The sequence below is a fragment of the Bombina bombina genome, chromosome 6, assembly GCF_027579735.1.
Source record: "Bombina bombina isolate aBomBom1 chromosome 6, aBomBom1.pri, whole genome shotgun sequence".
Classification (NCBI taxonomy): Eukaryota; Metazoa; Chordata; class Amphibia; order Anura; family Bombinatoridae; genus Bombina; species Bombina bombina.
The window spans coordinates 714,067,726-714,086,269 of NC_069504.1; the positions used below are offsets into that span (position 1 = coordinate 714,067,726).

At 39.2% G+C, this 18,544-nt stretch overlaps 1 protein-coding gene across 1 annotated transcript in view; it reads left to right on the forward strand.

Moving 5' to 3' along the window:
* The window catches only part of LOC128663525 (potassium channel subfamily T member 2-like), a 772,127-nt gene that overhangs the window by 449,431 nt on the left and 304,152 nt on the right, over positions 1 to 18,544 (forward strand). The window contains exons 14-15 of the mRNA XM_053717898.1: positions 5,746 to 5,854; positions 6,710 to 6,818. Coding sequence (XP_053573873.1) covers positions 5,746 to 5,854; positions 6,710 to 6,818 — 218 coding nt within the window. The remainder of the gene's footprint in view (positions 1 to 5,745; positions 5,855 to 6,709; positions 6,819 to 18,544) is intronic.

Genomic DNA, 18,544 nt, shown 5'->3' on the forward strand with positions numbered 1-18,544 from the left:
AATTTCAATCTAACTTTTATCTAATTTGCTTTGTTTCTCTTTTTGCATCCTTTTTTGAAAAGCATAGTTATTTAGGATCAGGAGTTGGGAGCTAGCTGCTGATTGGTGGCTGCACATATATGCATCTTGATGAAAAACAATGGAATCCAGCCTCTTGTCAAAAATAGTAATACAACTTCTTTATTGCTTCCACATCATGGGAAAAAGGATTTGAACATTTCAAGCCCAATATTGGACTCTTAGTCATGTCTTAGACAAGAGGTTGGATTCCATTGTTCTTTATTGTGTATACTGGGATTGGCAGTCCCTGATGAATCCGTGCCCCAGGTGGATGGGTGCTGTCTTCATTGATAGCATTTAAATATGCCTCTTGTAATTGGCTCTTCCGATGTGTTCAGCTGCTCCATCAATAAAGGATACCAAGAGAATGATGCAAATGCAAAAATAGATACAAATTAGGAAGTTGTTTAAAACTGTATGCTCTATCTGAATCATGAAATAACAAAATAGGGTTTCAAGTCCTTTTAATATAGAAGTTAATACAGAGTTAGAGTCTGTGTACAGATGGGCTGATTAATCATTGATAAGCAGAATTCACACTGCAGTTACTTAGATCGGTACAGGAATAGATAAAAAATCATCACCTGCAAATTAATCTTAAACTTGAAGAAGTTTGAGTTTGTTTCTCAAGAATGCAAATTCAGGAGATTATATTTTCAGTGGACTGAGCTTTTGGAAATAGCCTAAATGCAGAATCACCACCTCAAGAATAAATTAAAAATAAATCTTTACAACACTGGACCTCCTTACCTTGCCTCCTCCCCCCCTTATCCAGACATCCGCAGCCACTAGCTTAATGCACAGGTTATTAAATATAAACATGTAATACGGACCGAATTATTCATACCCTTTACCCAGTATGGCATAAAGGTTTTCTTAAGGATAGCCCAAACAGATGAAAGACATTTTATGCCATACTCAGGAACTTTATTGCCCTTCCTAGAGGATGGGTCAATGAAGGGACTTTGGAAGTCGTTGAAGATATTTTTGCTTCTAGCTTAGCTAGCGGGACATGAATTTTAAAAAATGTAAAGGATTAAACACAGTAATATAACAAGTGAAATAGGAGAGGTTATAGGAAATGGAGTTAATCTCCAAGGGGCCGATTACCTAAACTTTGCCGGTTCTGAGGGGGTTATTCATGCCGACTCTCGACACCTTTTAGTTTGCGAGAAAAAACAGTGAGAACTGTAGGGCGGAAATGTTTAACTAGTTACGCTTGGATATGAGAGAAAATTTCATACACGCACATGGAACGCCCATTTTATGATAAAACAACAATTACATTTTGTATTTGGTACAAATTTCTTTTTACACATCCAGTCTACTTAAATTACGATTTATTTATGTAATACGATTAATTCCTGTGTAATTTACATAAAAAATTTATGTTATTGATAAAATACGATTTTTGGTTAACAATTTTCTTTACAATTTTTGATGCACTTTAACAATACATTTTTTTTCTGCATATTTATGTTTCAATTATTCATTTTGTATGATTTTTAATTTGTGATTTTCATTGTGCACTTTTGTAATGCATGCATCTCATTCACCCTTAGTGAGACACCCTGTTTTCAGGGTAAAAAGTGGCTTTAGATAATTCCATCAATAAAGCACAAGTACTGGAAAACATTCGTAAAAATTATCTCGCCAGCCCAGAGACCTTTAGATAATCGGGCCCTTAGATTTTAGGTTGACGCAGTGGGGCCGATTTATCATGGCCCGAATTGGGCTAGATTCATCTGTTTCCGCGCGAGCCTTCATATAACTCCTGTTTCCACACGAGCCTTCAGGCTCGCCGGAAACAGCAGTTAAGAAGCAGCTGTCTTAAGATCGCTGCTCCTTAACTGGTATGCCATCTCTGAGGTGGCGTACAGCAATCAACCCGATCACATACGATCGAGTTGATTGACACCCCCTGCTAGTGGCCGTGAATCCGCAGGGGGAGCATTGCACAAGTACTTCACCAGAACTGCTTGTGCAATGTTAAATGCCAACAGTGTATGCTGTCGACATTCAGCGATGTTGGGCGGACATGATCGCTACAGCGGATCATGTTCGTTCGACTCTTAATAAATCGGCCCCAGTGAATTATATAGGAGCAACTGTAAAACACTGTCGGCTAGATTACGAGTTGTGCGTTAGGGTTGAAAAGCAGCGTTGAGAGGTCCCAACGCTGCTTTTTAACGCCCGCTGATATTACGAGTCTTAAAATGACAGGCTCACTGCTCACTTTTTTGGCCAGACTCGGAAATACCGCAAATCCACTTATGTCAATTGCGTATCCTATATTTTCAATGGGACTTGCATAACACCGGTATTACGAGTCTAACCAAAAGTGAGCGGTAGACCCTCTCCAGTCAAGCCTAGTACCGCATTTTAAAGTCAGTAGTTAAGAGTTTTACACTACAACGCTGTAGCATAAATCTCTTAACTAAAGTGCTAAAAAGTACACTAACACCCATAAACTACCTTTTAACCCCTAAACCGAGCCCCCCCCCCCACATCGCAAACACTAAAATAAAAATTTAAACCCCTAATCTGCCAAACAGGACATCGACACCACTATAATAAATATATTAACCCCTAAACCGCCACACTACAGCATCGCAAACACTATTCAAATATTATTAACCCCTAATCTGCCAGCCCTAACATCACCGACACCTACCTACATTTATTAACCCCAAAGTCGCCGCCACTATATTACATGTATTAACCCGTAAATATAAGTCTAACCCTAACCCTAACCCCCCTAACTTAAATATAATTACAATAAATCTAAATAAAATTACTATAATTAGCTAAATTATTCCTATTTAAAACTAAATACTTACCAATAAAATAAAGCCTAAGCTAGCTACAATATAACTAATAGTTACATTGTAGCTATCTTAGGGTTTATTTTTATTTTACAGGCAAATTTGTATTTATTTTAAATAGGTAGAATAGTTATTAAATAGTTATAACTACCTAGCTAAAATAAATACAAAAGTACCTGTAAAATAAAACCTAACCTAAGTTACAATTACACCTAACACTACACTATAATTAAATGAATTACCTAAACTAAATACAATTAATTACAATTTAAAAAAAAAATATCTAAAGTATGAAAAAACAAACACTAAATTACAGAAAATAATAAAATAATTACAAGAATTTTAAACTAATTACACCTACTCTAATCCCCCTAACAAAATAAAAATGCCCCCCCAAAATAAAAAAGCCCTACCCTACACTAACTTACAAATAGCCCTTAAAAGGGCCTTTTGTGGGGCATTGCCCCAAATTAATCAGCTCTTTTACCTGTAAAAAAAAACAATTCTCCCCCCAACATTAAAACCCACCACCCACACAACCAACCCTACTCTAAATCCCACCCAATCCCCCCTTAAAAAAACCTAACACGAACCCCTTGAAGATCACCCTACCGTGAGATGTCTTCACCCAACCGGGCAGAAGTGGTCCTCCAGACGGGCAGAAGTCTTCATCCAAGCCGGGCAGAAGAGGTCCTCCAGATGGGCAGAAGTCTTCATCCAGACGGCATCTTCTATCTTCATCCATCCGGCGCAGAGCGGGTCCATCTTCAAGACATCCGACGCGGAGCATCCTCTTCTTTCTTTGTCCGACGACTCAATAAAGGTTCCTTTAAATGATGTCATCCAAGATGGCATCCCTTCAATTCCGATTGGCTGATAGAATTCTATCAGCCAATCGGAATTAAGGTAGAAAAAATCCTATTGGCTGATGCAATCAGCCAATAGGATTGAGCTGGCATTCTATTGGCTGTTCCAATCAGCCAATAGAATGCAAGCTCAATCCTATTGGCTGATTGCATCAGCCAATAGGATTTTTTCTACCTTAATTCCGATTGGCTGATAGAATACTATCAGCCAATCGGAATTGAAGGGACGCCATCTTGGATGACGTCATTTAAAGGAACCTTCATTCTTCAGTCGGCCGACGTTTGAAGAGGATGCTCTGTGTCGGATGTCTTGAAGATGGACCCACTCCACGCCGGATGGATGAAGATAGAAGATGCCGTCTGGATGAAGACTTCTGCCCATCTGGAGGACCTTTTCTGCCCAGCTTGGATGAAGACTTCTGCCCGTCTGGAGGACCCCTTCTGCTCGGTTGGGTGAAGACGTCTTACAGTAGGGTGATCTTCAAGGGGTTAGTGTTAGGTTTTTTTAAGGGGGGATTTGGTGGGATTTAGAGTAGGGTTGGTTGTGTGGGTGGTGGGTTTTAATGTTGGGGGGGGTATTTGTATATTTTTGTTACAGGTAAAAGAGCTGATTAATTTGGGGCAATGCCCCGCAAAAGGTCCTTTTAAAGGGACATTATACACTCATTTTTTCTTTGCATAAATGTTTTGTAGATGATCTATTTATATAGCCCATAAAGTTTTTTTTTAAAATAAATGTATAGTTTTGCTTATTTTTAAATAACATTGCTCTGATTTTCAGACTCCTAACCAAGCCCCAAAGTTTTATGTGAATACGGTCAGCTACCTTCTCCAGCTTGCTCTTGTTTGTGTAAATGGTCTTTTCATATGCAAAAGAAGGGGGAGGGGGGAGTGTCTTATTTGCCACTTGCAGTGGGCTTTCCAGCTACCTTTTCAACAGAGCTAAACTGAAAGCTTCTAAGTACGTTTTTAAACCATTTTAAACTGTATTTTTATATCAGTATCTGTGCATCCTATTCTTTATAGTAGTGTCTATTACATGCAGTTATATGAAAATGAGTGTATACTGTCCCTTTAAGGGCTATTTGTAATTTAGTGTAGGGTAGGGCTTTTTTATTTTGGGGGGCTTTTTTATTTTGTTAGGGGGATTAGAGTAGGTGTAATTAGTTTAAAAATCTTGTAATTATTTTATTATTTTCTGTAATTTAGTGGTTTTTTTTCCGTACTTTACTTTAGTGGGGGATGTTAGGGTTAGACTTAGATTTAGGGGTTAATAACTTTATTATAGTGGTGGCGACATTGGGGGTGGCAGATTAGGGGTTAATAAATGTAGTTAGGTTGCGCCAACATTGGGTCGGCAGATTAGGGGTTAATAAATATAATGTAGGGTTCGGCGATGTTGGGGGCAGCAGATTAGGGGTTCATAAGTATAATGTAGGTGGCGGCGGTGTCCGGAGCGGCAGATTAGGGGTTAATAATATAATGCAGGTGTCGGCGATGTCGGAGGCGGCAGGCGATGTCGGAGGCGGCAGATTAGGGGTTAATAGTGTAAGATTAGGGGTGTTTAGACTCGGGGTTCATGTTAGGGTGTTAGGTGTAGACATAAAAAGTATTTCCCCATAGGAATCAATGGGGCTGCGTTAGGAGCTTTACACTGCTTTTTTGCAGGTGTTAGGTCTTTTTCAGCCGGCTCTCCCCCATTGATTCCTATGGGGAAATCATGCATGAGCACGTTTTACCAGCTCACCGCTAACGTAAGCAGCGCTGGTATTGAGGTGAGATGTGGAGCTAAATTTTGCTCTTCACTCACTTTTTTGCGGTTAACACCGGGTTTCTAAAAACCCGTAATACCAGCGTTGTCTGCAAGTGAGTGGTGAGCATAAACTGCTCATTAGCACCGCACCCCTGTTAACGTAAAACTCGTAATCTAGGTGTATGTTTTTTCCTCAAAATTAACGTTGTTTATGTCAAGTATTTTTCTTCTCTGTGTCTAGGACCACCAGACAATCCTACGAGCCTGGGCTGTCAAAGACTTTGCACCCAACTGTCCTCTTTATGTCCAGATACTTAAACCTGAAAACAAGTTTCATATCAAATTTGCAGGTATTCAGTTATTCGCATAATACAAACATTACATGAAGCTAAATTGTTTTTATATAGACATATTATATGGAGTAATATCATAAAAGGTTATTTGGTGCAACAACAGAAGTTGTAGGGACAAATTATATAGAGCAAGAATATATGGAAATATTAAATGATGTTGTAGGAGGATTTATAGGGAGATGAGTTTATATGGAGAAACATATGGACTGTAAAGAGAATGTGTTATATGTGGTGATCAAAGGAGGTACCTATAGGAGACGTTAGAGGGCAATTATACAGAGATTTAGCAGGAGCTATGGATTAGTTAAAGGGACTGTATACACCAATTTTTATATAACTGCATCTAATAGACACTACTATAAAGAAAAATATTCACAGATACTGATAAAAAATCTAGTATAAAACCTTTTAAAAATGTACTTAAAAGCTCCCAGTTTAGCCTTAATAAGGTTAGGCTGAGACACCCACTGAAAGGGGCTGGGAAAGCAGGAAGTGCAGACACTCCTCTGCATATGAAAAGACCCCTTACACAACCAGGAATCTGTAGACATCAGTATACATCTAAAAATTTGGGGCTTGGTTAGGAGGCTTAAATCAGCACAATGTTATTTAAAAATAAGAAAACTACATTTTTACAAAAACACTCCCAGATGGGCTTTAAAAATCGATCATCTAAAAAAAATATGCAAAAAAAATAATCTAGTGTCCCTTTAAATTGTATGGTGAGACAAGGATAGTTATAAGAAGAGGTTATAAATAGAAAACGTAATTGTTATTTGAAATGGTAGAATTGACAGAAACTACTTAGCACTTTATCCTTTGTTTTCTCTAATCTTCTCTCTTCCTCCTCAGATCACGTGGTCTGTGAAGAAGAATTTAAGTATGCCATGTTGGCTTTGAACTGTGTTTGTCCAGCAACCTCCACGCTCATAACTTTACTGATACACACCTCCAGGGGACAGTAAGTTACTTGTCTGATCTTAAACCAATGCAAGAGTGCTATGTATTAATAGGCTTGTGATATGCTTGTTTTTTAAAATCTAGATGCTGTGTGAGGTGAATGTTACATTGATATTTGTATTTGGAAACATAATTGCATCACAGAACTCGCTCATAACACTTACAGCTAGATTACAAGTTTTGCGGTATGGTGCCGTACGGCTATACTGCTGAAAAATTAGCCATTGCGGGTAGAATGGCAGGTCTCCCGTATTACAAGTCGCAGCGGTATGGCCATGCCGCAAGCATTTTAGCCTGTAACGCAACAATCCATTCAGCAGTCAAAAAATTACTTTTGAGTGCGGGATTTTCCATTGCGCCGTATTACAGGTTGTACTGTCCGGCTAAAATGCTTGTGTTACAGCCTATACCGACACGATCCATTCTGCAATCTGAGACCAGTAGTTATGGAGTTTGCAAAACAAAAATGTTTCACAAAATTCATAACTAAAATGTTACAAAGTACACTAACACCCATAAACTACCTATTAACCCCTAAACTGACACCCTCCCGCATCGCAAATACTATATTAAACTTATAAAACCCTAATCCGCCGGCCACTCACATTGCAACTATTAAATAAAGTTATTAACCCCTAATCCGCCAGCCACCCTCATTGCCAACACTATATAGACCTATTAACCCCTAATCCGCCGCCCCCCCACATCGCCAACACTATAATAAAGTATTAACCCCGAAACCACCAGTCCCCCAAATCGCAAACTAATAAACTAAACCTATTAACCCCTAAACTGCCAACCCCCCACATCACAACTAATAAACTATACCTATTAACCCCTAAACTGCCAGCCCCCCACATTTCAACTAATAAAGTAAACCTATTAACCCCTAAACTGCCAGCCCCCACATCACAACTATTAAACAAAACCTATTAACCCCTAAACCGCCAGCCCCCCACATCGCAATTAATAAACTAAACCTATTAACCCCTAAACCGCCAGCCCCCCACATCGCAAAACACTAAATTAAACTATAAACCCCTAAAGTTAATCCCCCCTAACTTTAAATTAAAATTACAATATAACTATCTTAAAATAAATAAAAATTTACCTGTGAAATAAAAAAAACCTAAGATTAAACTATAAATTAACCTAACATAACTATTCTAATAAAATAAAATAAACTACAAATAAAAAATACGAAATTACATGATTAAATAAACCTAACACTACGAAAAAATAAAAGAAAACTTACATTATAAAAAAACGTTAAAATTACGAAAAATAAAAACACACTAAGTTTACAAAAAAATAAAACGAAATTATCCAAAAAAAATTACACCTAATCTAATAGCCCTATAAAAACAAAAAGCCACCCCAAAATAAAAACACCCCCTAACCTAACAATAAACTACCAATAGCCCTTAAAAGAGTCTTTTGTAGGGCATTGCCCTAAGTTAAACCGCTCTGTTACCTAAAAAATTACCCCTAACAGTAAATCACCCACACAACCAACCCCCCAAAATAAAAAAAACTACATCTAAAAAAAAACTAAGCTACCCATTGCACCTAAAGGGGTATTTGTATGGGCATTGCCCTTAACAGGGTATTTAACTCTTTTACTGCCAATCCCTAATCTAAAAAAACAATCCACCCAAAAAAAAAACAACCTAACACTAACCCCAGAAAATCTACTCACATTTACTGAAGCCCAGACATCCACCTGCATCCAGGCAGCGAGAAGAAGTCTTCATCCAGGCGGCAACATCTTCATCCATCACAGGGGCATCTCCTATCTTCATCCCGGTTGCGCGGAGCTGTGGAAGCGCTGAGCTGTGGAGGCACAGAGCATCGTCGCCGGCGTGGACATCCAGCTTGGAGGATCCTCTTCATACAATCACCGCCGTACACTGAAGCTTGAATGCAAGGTACCCTAAAAATGGGGCACCTTGCATTCCTATTGGCTGACATTTTCAAATCAGCCAATAGGATGAGAGCTACTGAAATCCTGTTGGCTGTTCAAATCAGCTACACGCAACTGGGATGAAGATAGGAGATGCCACCTTGATGGATGAAGATGTTGCTGCCTGGATGAAGACATCTCGCCACCTAGATGCAGATTGATGTCCGGACTTTAGGAACTGTGTGTAGATTTTCTGGGGTTAGTGTTAGGTTTTATTTAAATTTTTATGGGTAGGGTTTTTTTTTAGATTAGGGATGGGCAGTAAAAGAGCTGAATACCCTTTTAAGGGCAATGCCCAAATGGGTAGTTTAGTTTTTATTTAGACTTATGTTTTTTTATTTTGGGGGGTTCGTTGGGTTGGGGGTTTACTGTTAGGGGGATTTTTTAGGTAAAAGAGCTGTTTAACTTAGGGCAATGCCCTACAAAAGGCCCTGTTAATGGATATTCGTAGTTAATTGTTAGGCTAGGGGGTGTTTTTATTTTGGGGTGGCTTTTTTGTTTTTAGAGGGCTATCAGATTATGTGTAATTTTTATTATTTTACATAATTTATTTTTTATTTTTTTGTAATCTTACGGCTAGATTTAGAGTTCGGCGGTAGCCGTGAAAACCAGCGTTAGAGGCTCCTAACGCTGGTTTTAGGCTACCGCCGGTATTTGGAGTCAGTGATTAAAGGGTCTAACGCTCACTTTTCAGCCGCAACTTTTCCATACCGCAGATCCCCTTACGTCAATTGCGTATCCTATCTTTTCAATGGGATCTTTCTAACGCTGGTATTTAGAGTCGTTTCTGAAGTGAGCGTTAGAGCTCTAACGACAAAACTCCAGCCGCAGGAAAATAGCAGGAGTTAAGAGCTTTCTGGGCTAACGCCGGTTTATAAAGCTCTTAACTACTGTACCCTAAAGTACACCCATAAACTACCTATGTACCCCTAAACCGAGGTCCCCCCACATCTCCGCCACTCGATTAAAATTTTTTAACCCCTAATCTGCCGACCGCCAACTACGTTATACTTATGTACCCCTAATCTGCTGCCCCTAACCCCGCCGACCCCTGTATTATATTTATTAACCCCTAACCTGCCCCCCACAACGTCGCCGCCAGCTACTTACAATAATTAATCCCTAATCTGCCGACCGCAAAGCGCCGCCACCTACGTTATCCTTATGTACCCCTAATCTGCTGCCCCTAACACCGCCGACCCCTATATTATATTTATTAACCCCTAATCTGCCCCCCTCAACGTCGCCGACACCTGCCTACACTTATTAACCCCTAATCTGCCGACCGGACCTGAGCGCTACTATAATAAATGTATTAGCCCCTAACCCGCCTAACTAACCCTATCATAAATAGTATTAACCCCTAATCTGCCCTCCCTAACATCGCCGACACCTACCTTCAATTATTAACCCCTAATCTGACGACCGGAGCTCATCGCTACTATAATAAATGGATTAACCCCTAAAGCTAAGTCTAACTCTAACACTAACACCCCCCTAACTTAAATATAATTTAAATCTAACGAAATTAATTAACTCTTATTAAATAAATTATTCCTATTTAAAGCTAAATACTTACCTGTAAAATACATCCTAATATAGCTACAATATAAATTATAATTATATTGTAGCTATTTTAGGATTAATATTTATTTTACAGGCAACTTTGTAATTATTTTAACCAGGTACAATAGCTATTAAATAGTTAAGAACTATTTAATAGTTACCTAGTTAAAATAATAACAAATTTACCTGTAAAATAAATCCTAACCTAAGTTATAATTAAACCTAACACTACCCTATCAATAAATTAATTAAATAAACTACCTACAATTACCTACAATTAACCTAACACTACACTATCAATAAATAAATTAAATACAATTGCTACAAATAACTACAATTACATAAACTAACTAAAGTACAAAAAATAAAAAAGAACTAAGTTACAAAAAATAAAAAAATATTTACCAACATTAGAAAAATATTACAATTTTAAACTAATTACATGTAATACCAGGACTCTATTAAGAATTGGGAATTAGGTTCAAGTTCCACTCAGTCTCACAAAATAGCGGAATTAATAAAATAATCCCTGTTCTGCTCATAGACTGAGGGCCCAAAAGGGAATAGCAGCAATGTGTTGCAGAGATTGCAAACTGTCTCTTTAAATATTGGTGCTTTGAGCTGTAACCACTCCAAATAGCAAGGTATAACAAACACTCCCAGTGTAGCAAAGTTATCAACAGACAGGATAAAATAAATCAATCACACTCAATATTGCAGATTATTTGTATTCCAGTTAATATGGATATCAGAAACAATGGTGCAGTCTCTTTATAAACAGATGCAGCAAGTTCAGGATTAATTACAGGAATGTCTAGAGAATGCAGGCAATATATAAATCAAGTCTTGCAAGGCAAATGTGCAGAGTTTTAGAAAACAAGTTTAAAGTAATCTCACCCCAGGAGTTGCAGTTCGTTTGGCAGCTACAGTGTGATGAGAGACAGAGAGAGGTGCTGTGAAATCCGTTTCTGTGTAACAGCTTGCAGACTGAGTCAGGAAGTGCTGGAGAGCAGGAGGAGGTGCCAGTAAGGAAGGTAAGACTTACAATTCCAGCAGGATATCCAGGAATTTGCCTGTGAAAGGAGAGGTAAAGTTTACCTTAACAGAAGCTCTTACTTCAGACTGTCAGGGCAGAGAGAGCTTAATGCTGCAGCAGTAGTTGTTTTCCAGGTTACAGCTGACAAAGGAGAGATGGTAAATTAAGTGGAGGCTTAGCTGAACTACTTAGACAGTAGTTAATGTGATCCAGGTATCAGAAGACAATACTAAGCAAAGAGAGGTTGGGGGAGGAGACTTTTATAGGGTTCAGATACAGGATTTAAAGGGATATACATGACAGAACCCCCCCTGCAAGGAGCCACTCTGGGGCTCAGGGTCTGGGACGATCGGGGTTCCTGCGGTGAAATAAAGAAACCATTCGAGGAGCAGAGAGGTTGGAAGATGGCTCCCAGGAATCCTCCTCATGAGAATAACCCTTCCAATGAATAAGATACTGCAGAGTGTCACCATGATATCTGGAATCCAAAATGGAATGAATTTCATACTCAGGTTCAATGGTATAAGTAGGTGTGAAAGCTGAACCAGTAACTGGAGGCTTGTCAGAAGTATAAGGTTTGAGAAGGGATACATGGAATGAAGGATGTATCGGTAGAGTTTCAGGCAAATCCAAAATTACAGAATTAGGATTAATAATTTTAACAATGGAAAAAGGACCAATATAGAGGGCTCCGAGTTTTCTTGAAGGATACTTGAGTCTTAAATGTTTAGTGGAAAGCCAAACAAAATCACCCACCTGATAAGATGGAGAGACACGCCTTCGTAGATCATAATAAACCTTTTGGTGGGCTTGAGCGGTCTTGAGATTGTCTTGAATCACAGTAAAATGTTGAGCTAGTTCATTCAACATGTCATTAACCAATGGGGAAGTACTCTCTTCTCTGGGATATAGATGAAATCGGGGATGAAAAACATAATTAGCGTAGAATGGGGACATCTTAGTTGATGAATTTAATGTATTGTTGAAAGCGAATTCAGCCGTGGGTAAAAGAGAAAACCAATTATCTTGTAGTTGAGTGCAATAGCACCTTAAATACTGTTCGAGAGTCTGATTTGTTCTCTCGGTCTGGCCGTTTGTCTGGGGATGATAGGAAGTGCTGAGCCGAGGTTGAATTTTTAGAATGTGGCAAAGCTGGGTCCAGAACTTGGAGGTAAATTGCGAACCCCTATCTGAAGTGATGGTATCCGGAAGACCATGTAATCTGACAATATGTGTGAGAAAAAGTTGAGCAGTTTCTGAAGCAGTGGGTAGCGAATGTGATGGGAGAAAATGTGCCATCTTTGTAAATAAGTCCACTACAACCATTATACAACTATGGTTGTTTGACGGAGGTAATTCTACAATGAAATCCATTGCAATGTCCTTCCATGGTTTATTTGGTATGGGTAGAGGCATGAGGAAACCATAAGGATGTGCTCTGTCGTTTTTTACTTTGGCACAGGTATCACAGGACTTAATGAAGTTAGTAACATCAGAATTCATAGCAGGCCACCAGAAGTCTCGTCTAAGTAACTCAATTGTTTTATGTATACCAGGATGTCCAGATACAATTGAGTTATGTGTTGAATTGAGTATTTCAGTACGAAGTTGTAAAGGTACATATACCTTTCCTTGGTGATAATATAGGTCATCTTTACCTTTCTCAAGGATGCTAGTAGGCAGATCTTGATCTTGTTGTTGGGCTAGTCTTAACTGAGTTGAAGAATCGATACTTAAAGCGATGAACCTCTCTTGAGGTATTACGGTTGACTCGGGAACAGCAAAGGTGGGTCTTGGATCTTTCCTCGACAGAGAATCGGCCTTTCCGTTTTTACTTCCAGGACGGAATGTGATATTATAATCAAACCTGGAGAAGAACAAATTCCATCTAATCTGGCGTGCAGACAAGGTCTTATTAGTTTTTAGATACTCTAGGTTTTTGTGGTCCGTGTAAATTAGTATAGGATATTTGGTGCCCTCAAGTAGGTGTCTCCAAAATTCTAGTGAGCTCTTAATTGCCAAGAGCTCTTTCTCACCAATCGGATAGTTGACTTCAGAACTGGTCATAATTCTTGAGAAAAATCCAACTGGGTGAAGAGGATCTTTAGGAGACATGCGTTGGGACAAAATAGCTCCCAAGGCATAATCTGACGCGTCCACTTCTAAGACATATTGTAATTGGGGATCAGGAAATTTAAGGATAGGTGCTGTAGTAAAAGCTTTCTTTAATTTATTAAATGCTGTATTAGCCTGTGATGTCCATAAAAATGGAGTATGGGAACCTGTGAGAGCAGTTAAGGGTTTAGCTATTAGAGAGAAATTTTTTATGAATTTTCTATAAAAGTTCGAAAATCCAATAAAACACTGTACATCTTTCTTAGTTTTGGGAATGGGCCATGATGCTATAGCCTCTACCTTTTTATTCTCCATCTGTATGCCCTGAGGAGATATATGGTATCCCAAGAAAGAGATAGTATCAGTATTAAAGATACATTTTTCTGGTTTGGCAAACAATGAGTTTTGTCTCAGTCGCTGTAACACAGTTCTAACATGTGATATGTGTTGGTCTAATGTTTTAGAGTAAATGAGTATGTCATCAAGGTACACAATCATATACACATCCAAGAGGTCACGAAACAAGTCATTGATGAAACTCTGAAATGTCGCTGGGGCATTACATAGCCCAAACAGCATGACCGTATACTCAAACAATCCATATCTTGTTCTAAACGCGGTCAGCCATTCATGTCCAGCTTTTACTCTTATTAAATTGTATGCCCCTCTTAGGTCAAGTTTTGTAAATATCGTAGCTGCCTGAAGTCGTTCTATTATTTCAGGTATGAGGGGTAGCGGGTATCTGTTTTTCTTGGTTCGTTTGTTCAGTTCCCTATAGTCAATTATAGGTCTTAAGGTGTCGTCTTTATTACGAACAAAAAACATACCTGCCCCAGCGGGTGACGTAGAGGGCCTAATAAAGCCCTTTCTTAGGTTATCATCAAGGTATTGTTTTAAATGTACTAGCTCTGGTTCTGACAGTGGATATATATGCCCATAAGGAATATCAGAACCTGGTAGGAGCTCTATTGGGCAGTCATATGTTCTATGAGGTGGTAACCTCTCTGCTTCTACTTTATCAAATACATCTGAGTAGTCAGAATAACAGTCAGGAATAAGATGTTGTTCTGACGTGGTCTGAAGAATATGTGTGGATGTAAAACAAGTGTTAGTGCAATACTCAGAAATAAAGTTTACCTCTGAAGTATTCCACACAATATGTGGTTCGTGTGTTTGTAACCACCGTAAGCCTAGTACAATAGGAAAAAGAGGAGAGGCTATAACATCAAAGGTAACATGTTCCCTATGACCTGAAGTAGTGGTCATTAGAAGAGGTGTGGTATGGTGAGTGATTGGCCCAGATGAAATAAAAGAACCATCTATAACACGGATGGCAAGTGAATCACCTCTTTTTATTAATGGAATATCATACAACTCTGTGAAAGACTTATCTATTAAATTACCAAAAGTTCCAGAGTCAATAATTGCTTGGGTCTGTATTCTTTGGGTTTCCCACTGTAGAGTAACAGAGAGATTACAATGAGTATTAGAAAATGTGCTATTTGTACAGATAATATTACTAGAATTTCTCTTACCCTTCTGTTTAAGAAGACTTGGGCATTCTTTGACAGAATGTGTCTTTGCTGCACAATATAAACATAAATTGTTTATACTTCTTCTATTTTTCTCTTCAGCAGAAAGTGGTCCTTTAGTAAAGGCCACTTCCATTAGTTCATCCAAACGTAGAGTGGGGTTTGGATAAGCAGATGTGGGAGGCCTTTTCCAAGTATGTTCTGTGGGAGCTTTTTCATGTCTGCGCTCTCTTAGACGGCGATCAATAGTAACCACTTGGGTCATAAGGGCATCCAGAGTGGTTGGCATAGAACCCCGGGCTAGTTCATCCTTTATTAGATCTGATAACCCTTGGCGAAACTGGAAAAATAGAGCTGCCTCATTCCAGAGGGTGTCAGGTGCCCATCTTTTAAAATCTGAAATGTAATCTTCAGCAGGGCGTTTGTTCTGTTTTAGAGCTTTAAGGGCTATCTCAGCGGTGCTCTGTTTGTTCTTGTCTTCATAGAGAAAATACATTTTATCAAAGAACAACTGAAGTGAATCCAACACTGGATCGTTGGTTTCGAAAAAATTAGTAGCCCAAGTTTTAGGTTCCCCTTTAAGATATGATATCACGGTAAGAACCTTGATACGATCAGTGGGATATGTTTTAGGTTTGAGTGAAAAATATAACAAACAGGAGTTTTTAAACTCCCTGAAAGAGTTCCTATCACCTGTGAACCTTTCAGGGGGACAAACCTGAGGTTCAGGCTGAGTCTCAGATACTGAAGGTCTTTTATCAATATGATCTCTGATTACAGTACGTAAATATTGATTCTCAGATTGGATCTCTCTTATCCCCTGTATTAAGAGATCCATATTCTGAGTGAGAGCATTCACCTTATTTGTAAGGTCTGCTATTTCCATTATAATTCCTTTTATGGCTTAGTATTTTGTAATACCAGGACTCTATTAAGAATTGGGAATTAGGTTCAAGTTCCACTCAGTCTCACAAAATAGCGGAATTAATAAAATAATCCCTGTTCTGCTCATAGACTGAGGGCCCAAAAGGGAATAGCGGCAATGTGTTGCAGAGATTGCAAACTGTCTCTTTAAATATTGGTGCTTTGAGCTGTAACCACTCCAAATAGCAAGGTATAACAAACACTCCCAGTGTAGCAAAGTTATCAACAGACAGGATAAAATAAATCAATCACACTCAATATTGCAGATTATTTGTATTCCAGTTAATATGAATATCAGAAACAATGGTGCAGTCTCTTTATAAACAGATGCAGCAAGTTCAGGATTAATTACAGGAATGTCTAGAGAATGCAGGCAATATATAAATCAATTCTTGCAAGGCAAATGTGCAGAGTTTTAGAAAACAAGTTTAAAGTAATCTCACCCCAGGAGTTGCAGTTCGTTTGGCAGCTACAGTGTGATGAGAGACAGAGAGAGGTGCTGTGAAATCCGTTTCTGTGTAACAGCTTGCAGACTGAGTCAGGAAGTGCTGGAGAGCAGGAGGAGGTGCCAGTAAGGAAGGTAAGACTTACAATTCCAGCAGGATATCCAGGAATTTGCCTGTGAAAGGAGAGGTAAAGTTTACCTTAACAGAAGCTCTTACTTCAGACTGCCAGGGCAGAGAGAGCTTAATGCTGCAGCAGTAGTTGTTTTCCAGGTTACAGCTGACAAAGGAGAGATGGTAAATTAAGTGGAGGCTTAGCTGAACTACTTAGACAGTAGTTAATGTGATCCAGGTATCAGAAGACAATACTAAGCAAAGAGAGGTTGGGGGAGGAGACTTTTATAGGGTTCAGATACAGGATTTAAAGGGATATACATGACATTACACCTACTCTAAGCCCCCTAATAAAATAACAAAGACCCCCAAAATAAAAAATTCCCTACCCTATTCTAAATTAATAAATGTAAAAGCTCTTTTACCTTACCAGCCTGGAACAGGGCCCTTTGCGGGGCATGCCCCAAGAAAATCAGCTCTTTTGCCTGTAAAAAAAAACATACAATACCCCCCCCAACATTACAACCCACCACCCACATACCCCTAATCTAACCCAAACCCCCCTTAAATAAACCTAACACTAAGCCCCTGAAGATCTTCCTACCTTGTCTTCACCATCCAGGTATCACCGATCCGTCCTGGCATCCGGTGCTGAAGAGGTCCAGAAGAGGCTCCAAAGTCTTCCTCCTATCCGGCAAGAAGAGGACATCCGGACCGGCAAACATCTTCTCCAAGCGGCATCTTCGATCTTCTTCCATCCGGTGCGGAGCGGGTCCATCTTGAAGCAGCCGACGCGGATCCATCCTCTTCTTCCGTTGTCTCCCGACGAATGACGGTTCCTTTAAGGGACGTCATCCAAGATGGCGTCCCTCAAATTCCGATTGGCTGATAGGATTCTATCAGCCAATCGGAATTAAGGTAGGAATATTCTGATTGGCTGATGGAATCAGCCAATCAGAATCAAGTTCAATCCGATTGGCTGATCCAATCAGCCAATCAGATTGAGCTCGCATTCTATTGGCTGTTCCGATCAGCCAATAGAATGCGAGCTCAATCTGATTGGCTGATTGGATCAGCCAATCGGATTGAACTTGATTCTGATTGGCTGATTCCATCAGCCAATCAGAATATTCCTACCTTAATTCCGATTGGCTGATAGAATCCTATCAGCTAATCGGAATTCGAGGGACGCCATCTTGGATGACGTCCCTTAAAGGAACCGTCATTCGTCGGGAGACGCCGGAAGAAGAGGATGGATCCGCGTCGGCTGCTTCAAGATGGACCCGCTCCGCACCGGATGGAAGAAGATCGAAGATGCCGCTTGGAGAAGATGTTTGCCGGTCCGGATGTCCTCTTCTTGCCGGATAGGAGGAAGACTTTGGAGCCTCTTCTGGACCTCTTCAGCACCGGATGCCAAGACGGATCGGTGATACCTGGATGGTGAAGACAAGGTAGGAAGATCTTCAGGGGCTTAGTGTTAGGTTTATTTAAGGGGGGTTTGGGTTAGATTAGGGGTATGTGGGTGGTGGGTTGTAATGTTGGGGGGGGTATTGTATGTTTTTTTTTACAGGCAAAAGAGCTGAACTTCTTGGGGCATGCCCCGCAAAGGGCCCTGTTCAGGGCTGGTAAGGTAAAAGAGCTTTTACATTTATTAATTTAGAATAGGGTAGGGAATTTTTTATTTTGGGGGTCTTTGTTATTTTATTAGGGGGCTTAGAGTAGGTGTAATTAGTTTAAAATTGTTGTAATATTTTTATAATGTTGGTAAATATTTTTTTATTTTTTGCAACTTAGTTCTTTTTTATTTTTTGTACTTTAGTTAGTTTATGTAATTGTAGTTATTTGTAGCAATTGTATTTAATTTATTTATTGATAGTGTAGTGTTAGGTTAATTGTAGGTAATTGTAGGTAGTTTATTTAATTAATTTATTGATAGGGTAGTGTTAGGTTTAATTATAACTTAGGTTAGGATTTATTTTACAGGTAAATTTGTTATTATTTTAACTAGGTAACTATTAAATAGTTCTTAACTAT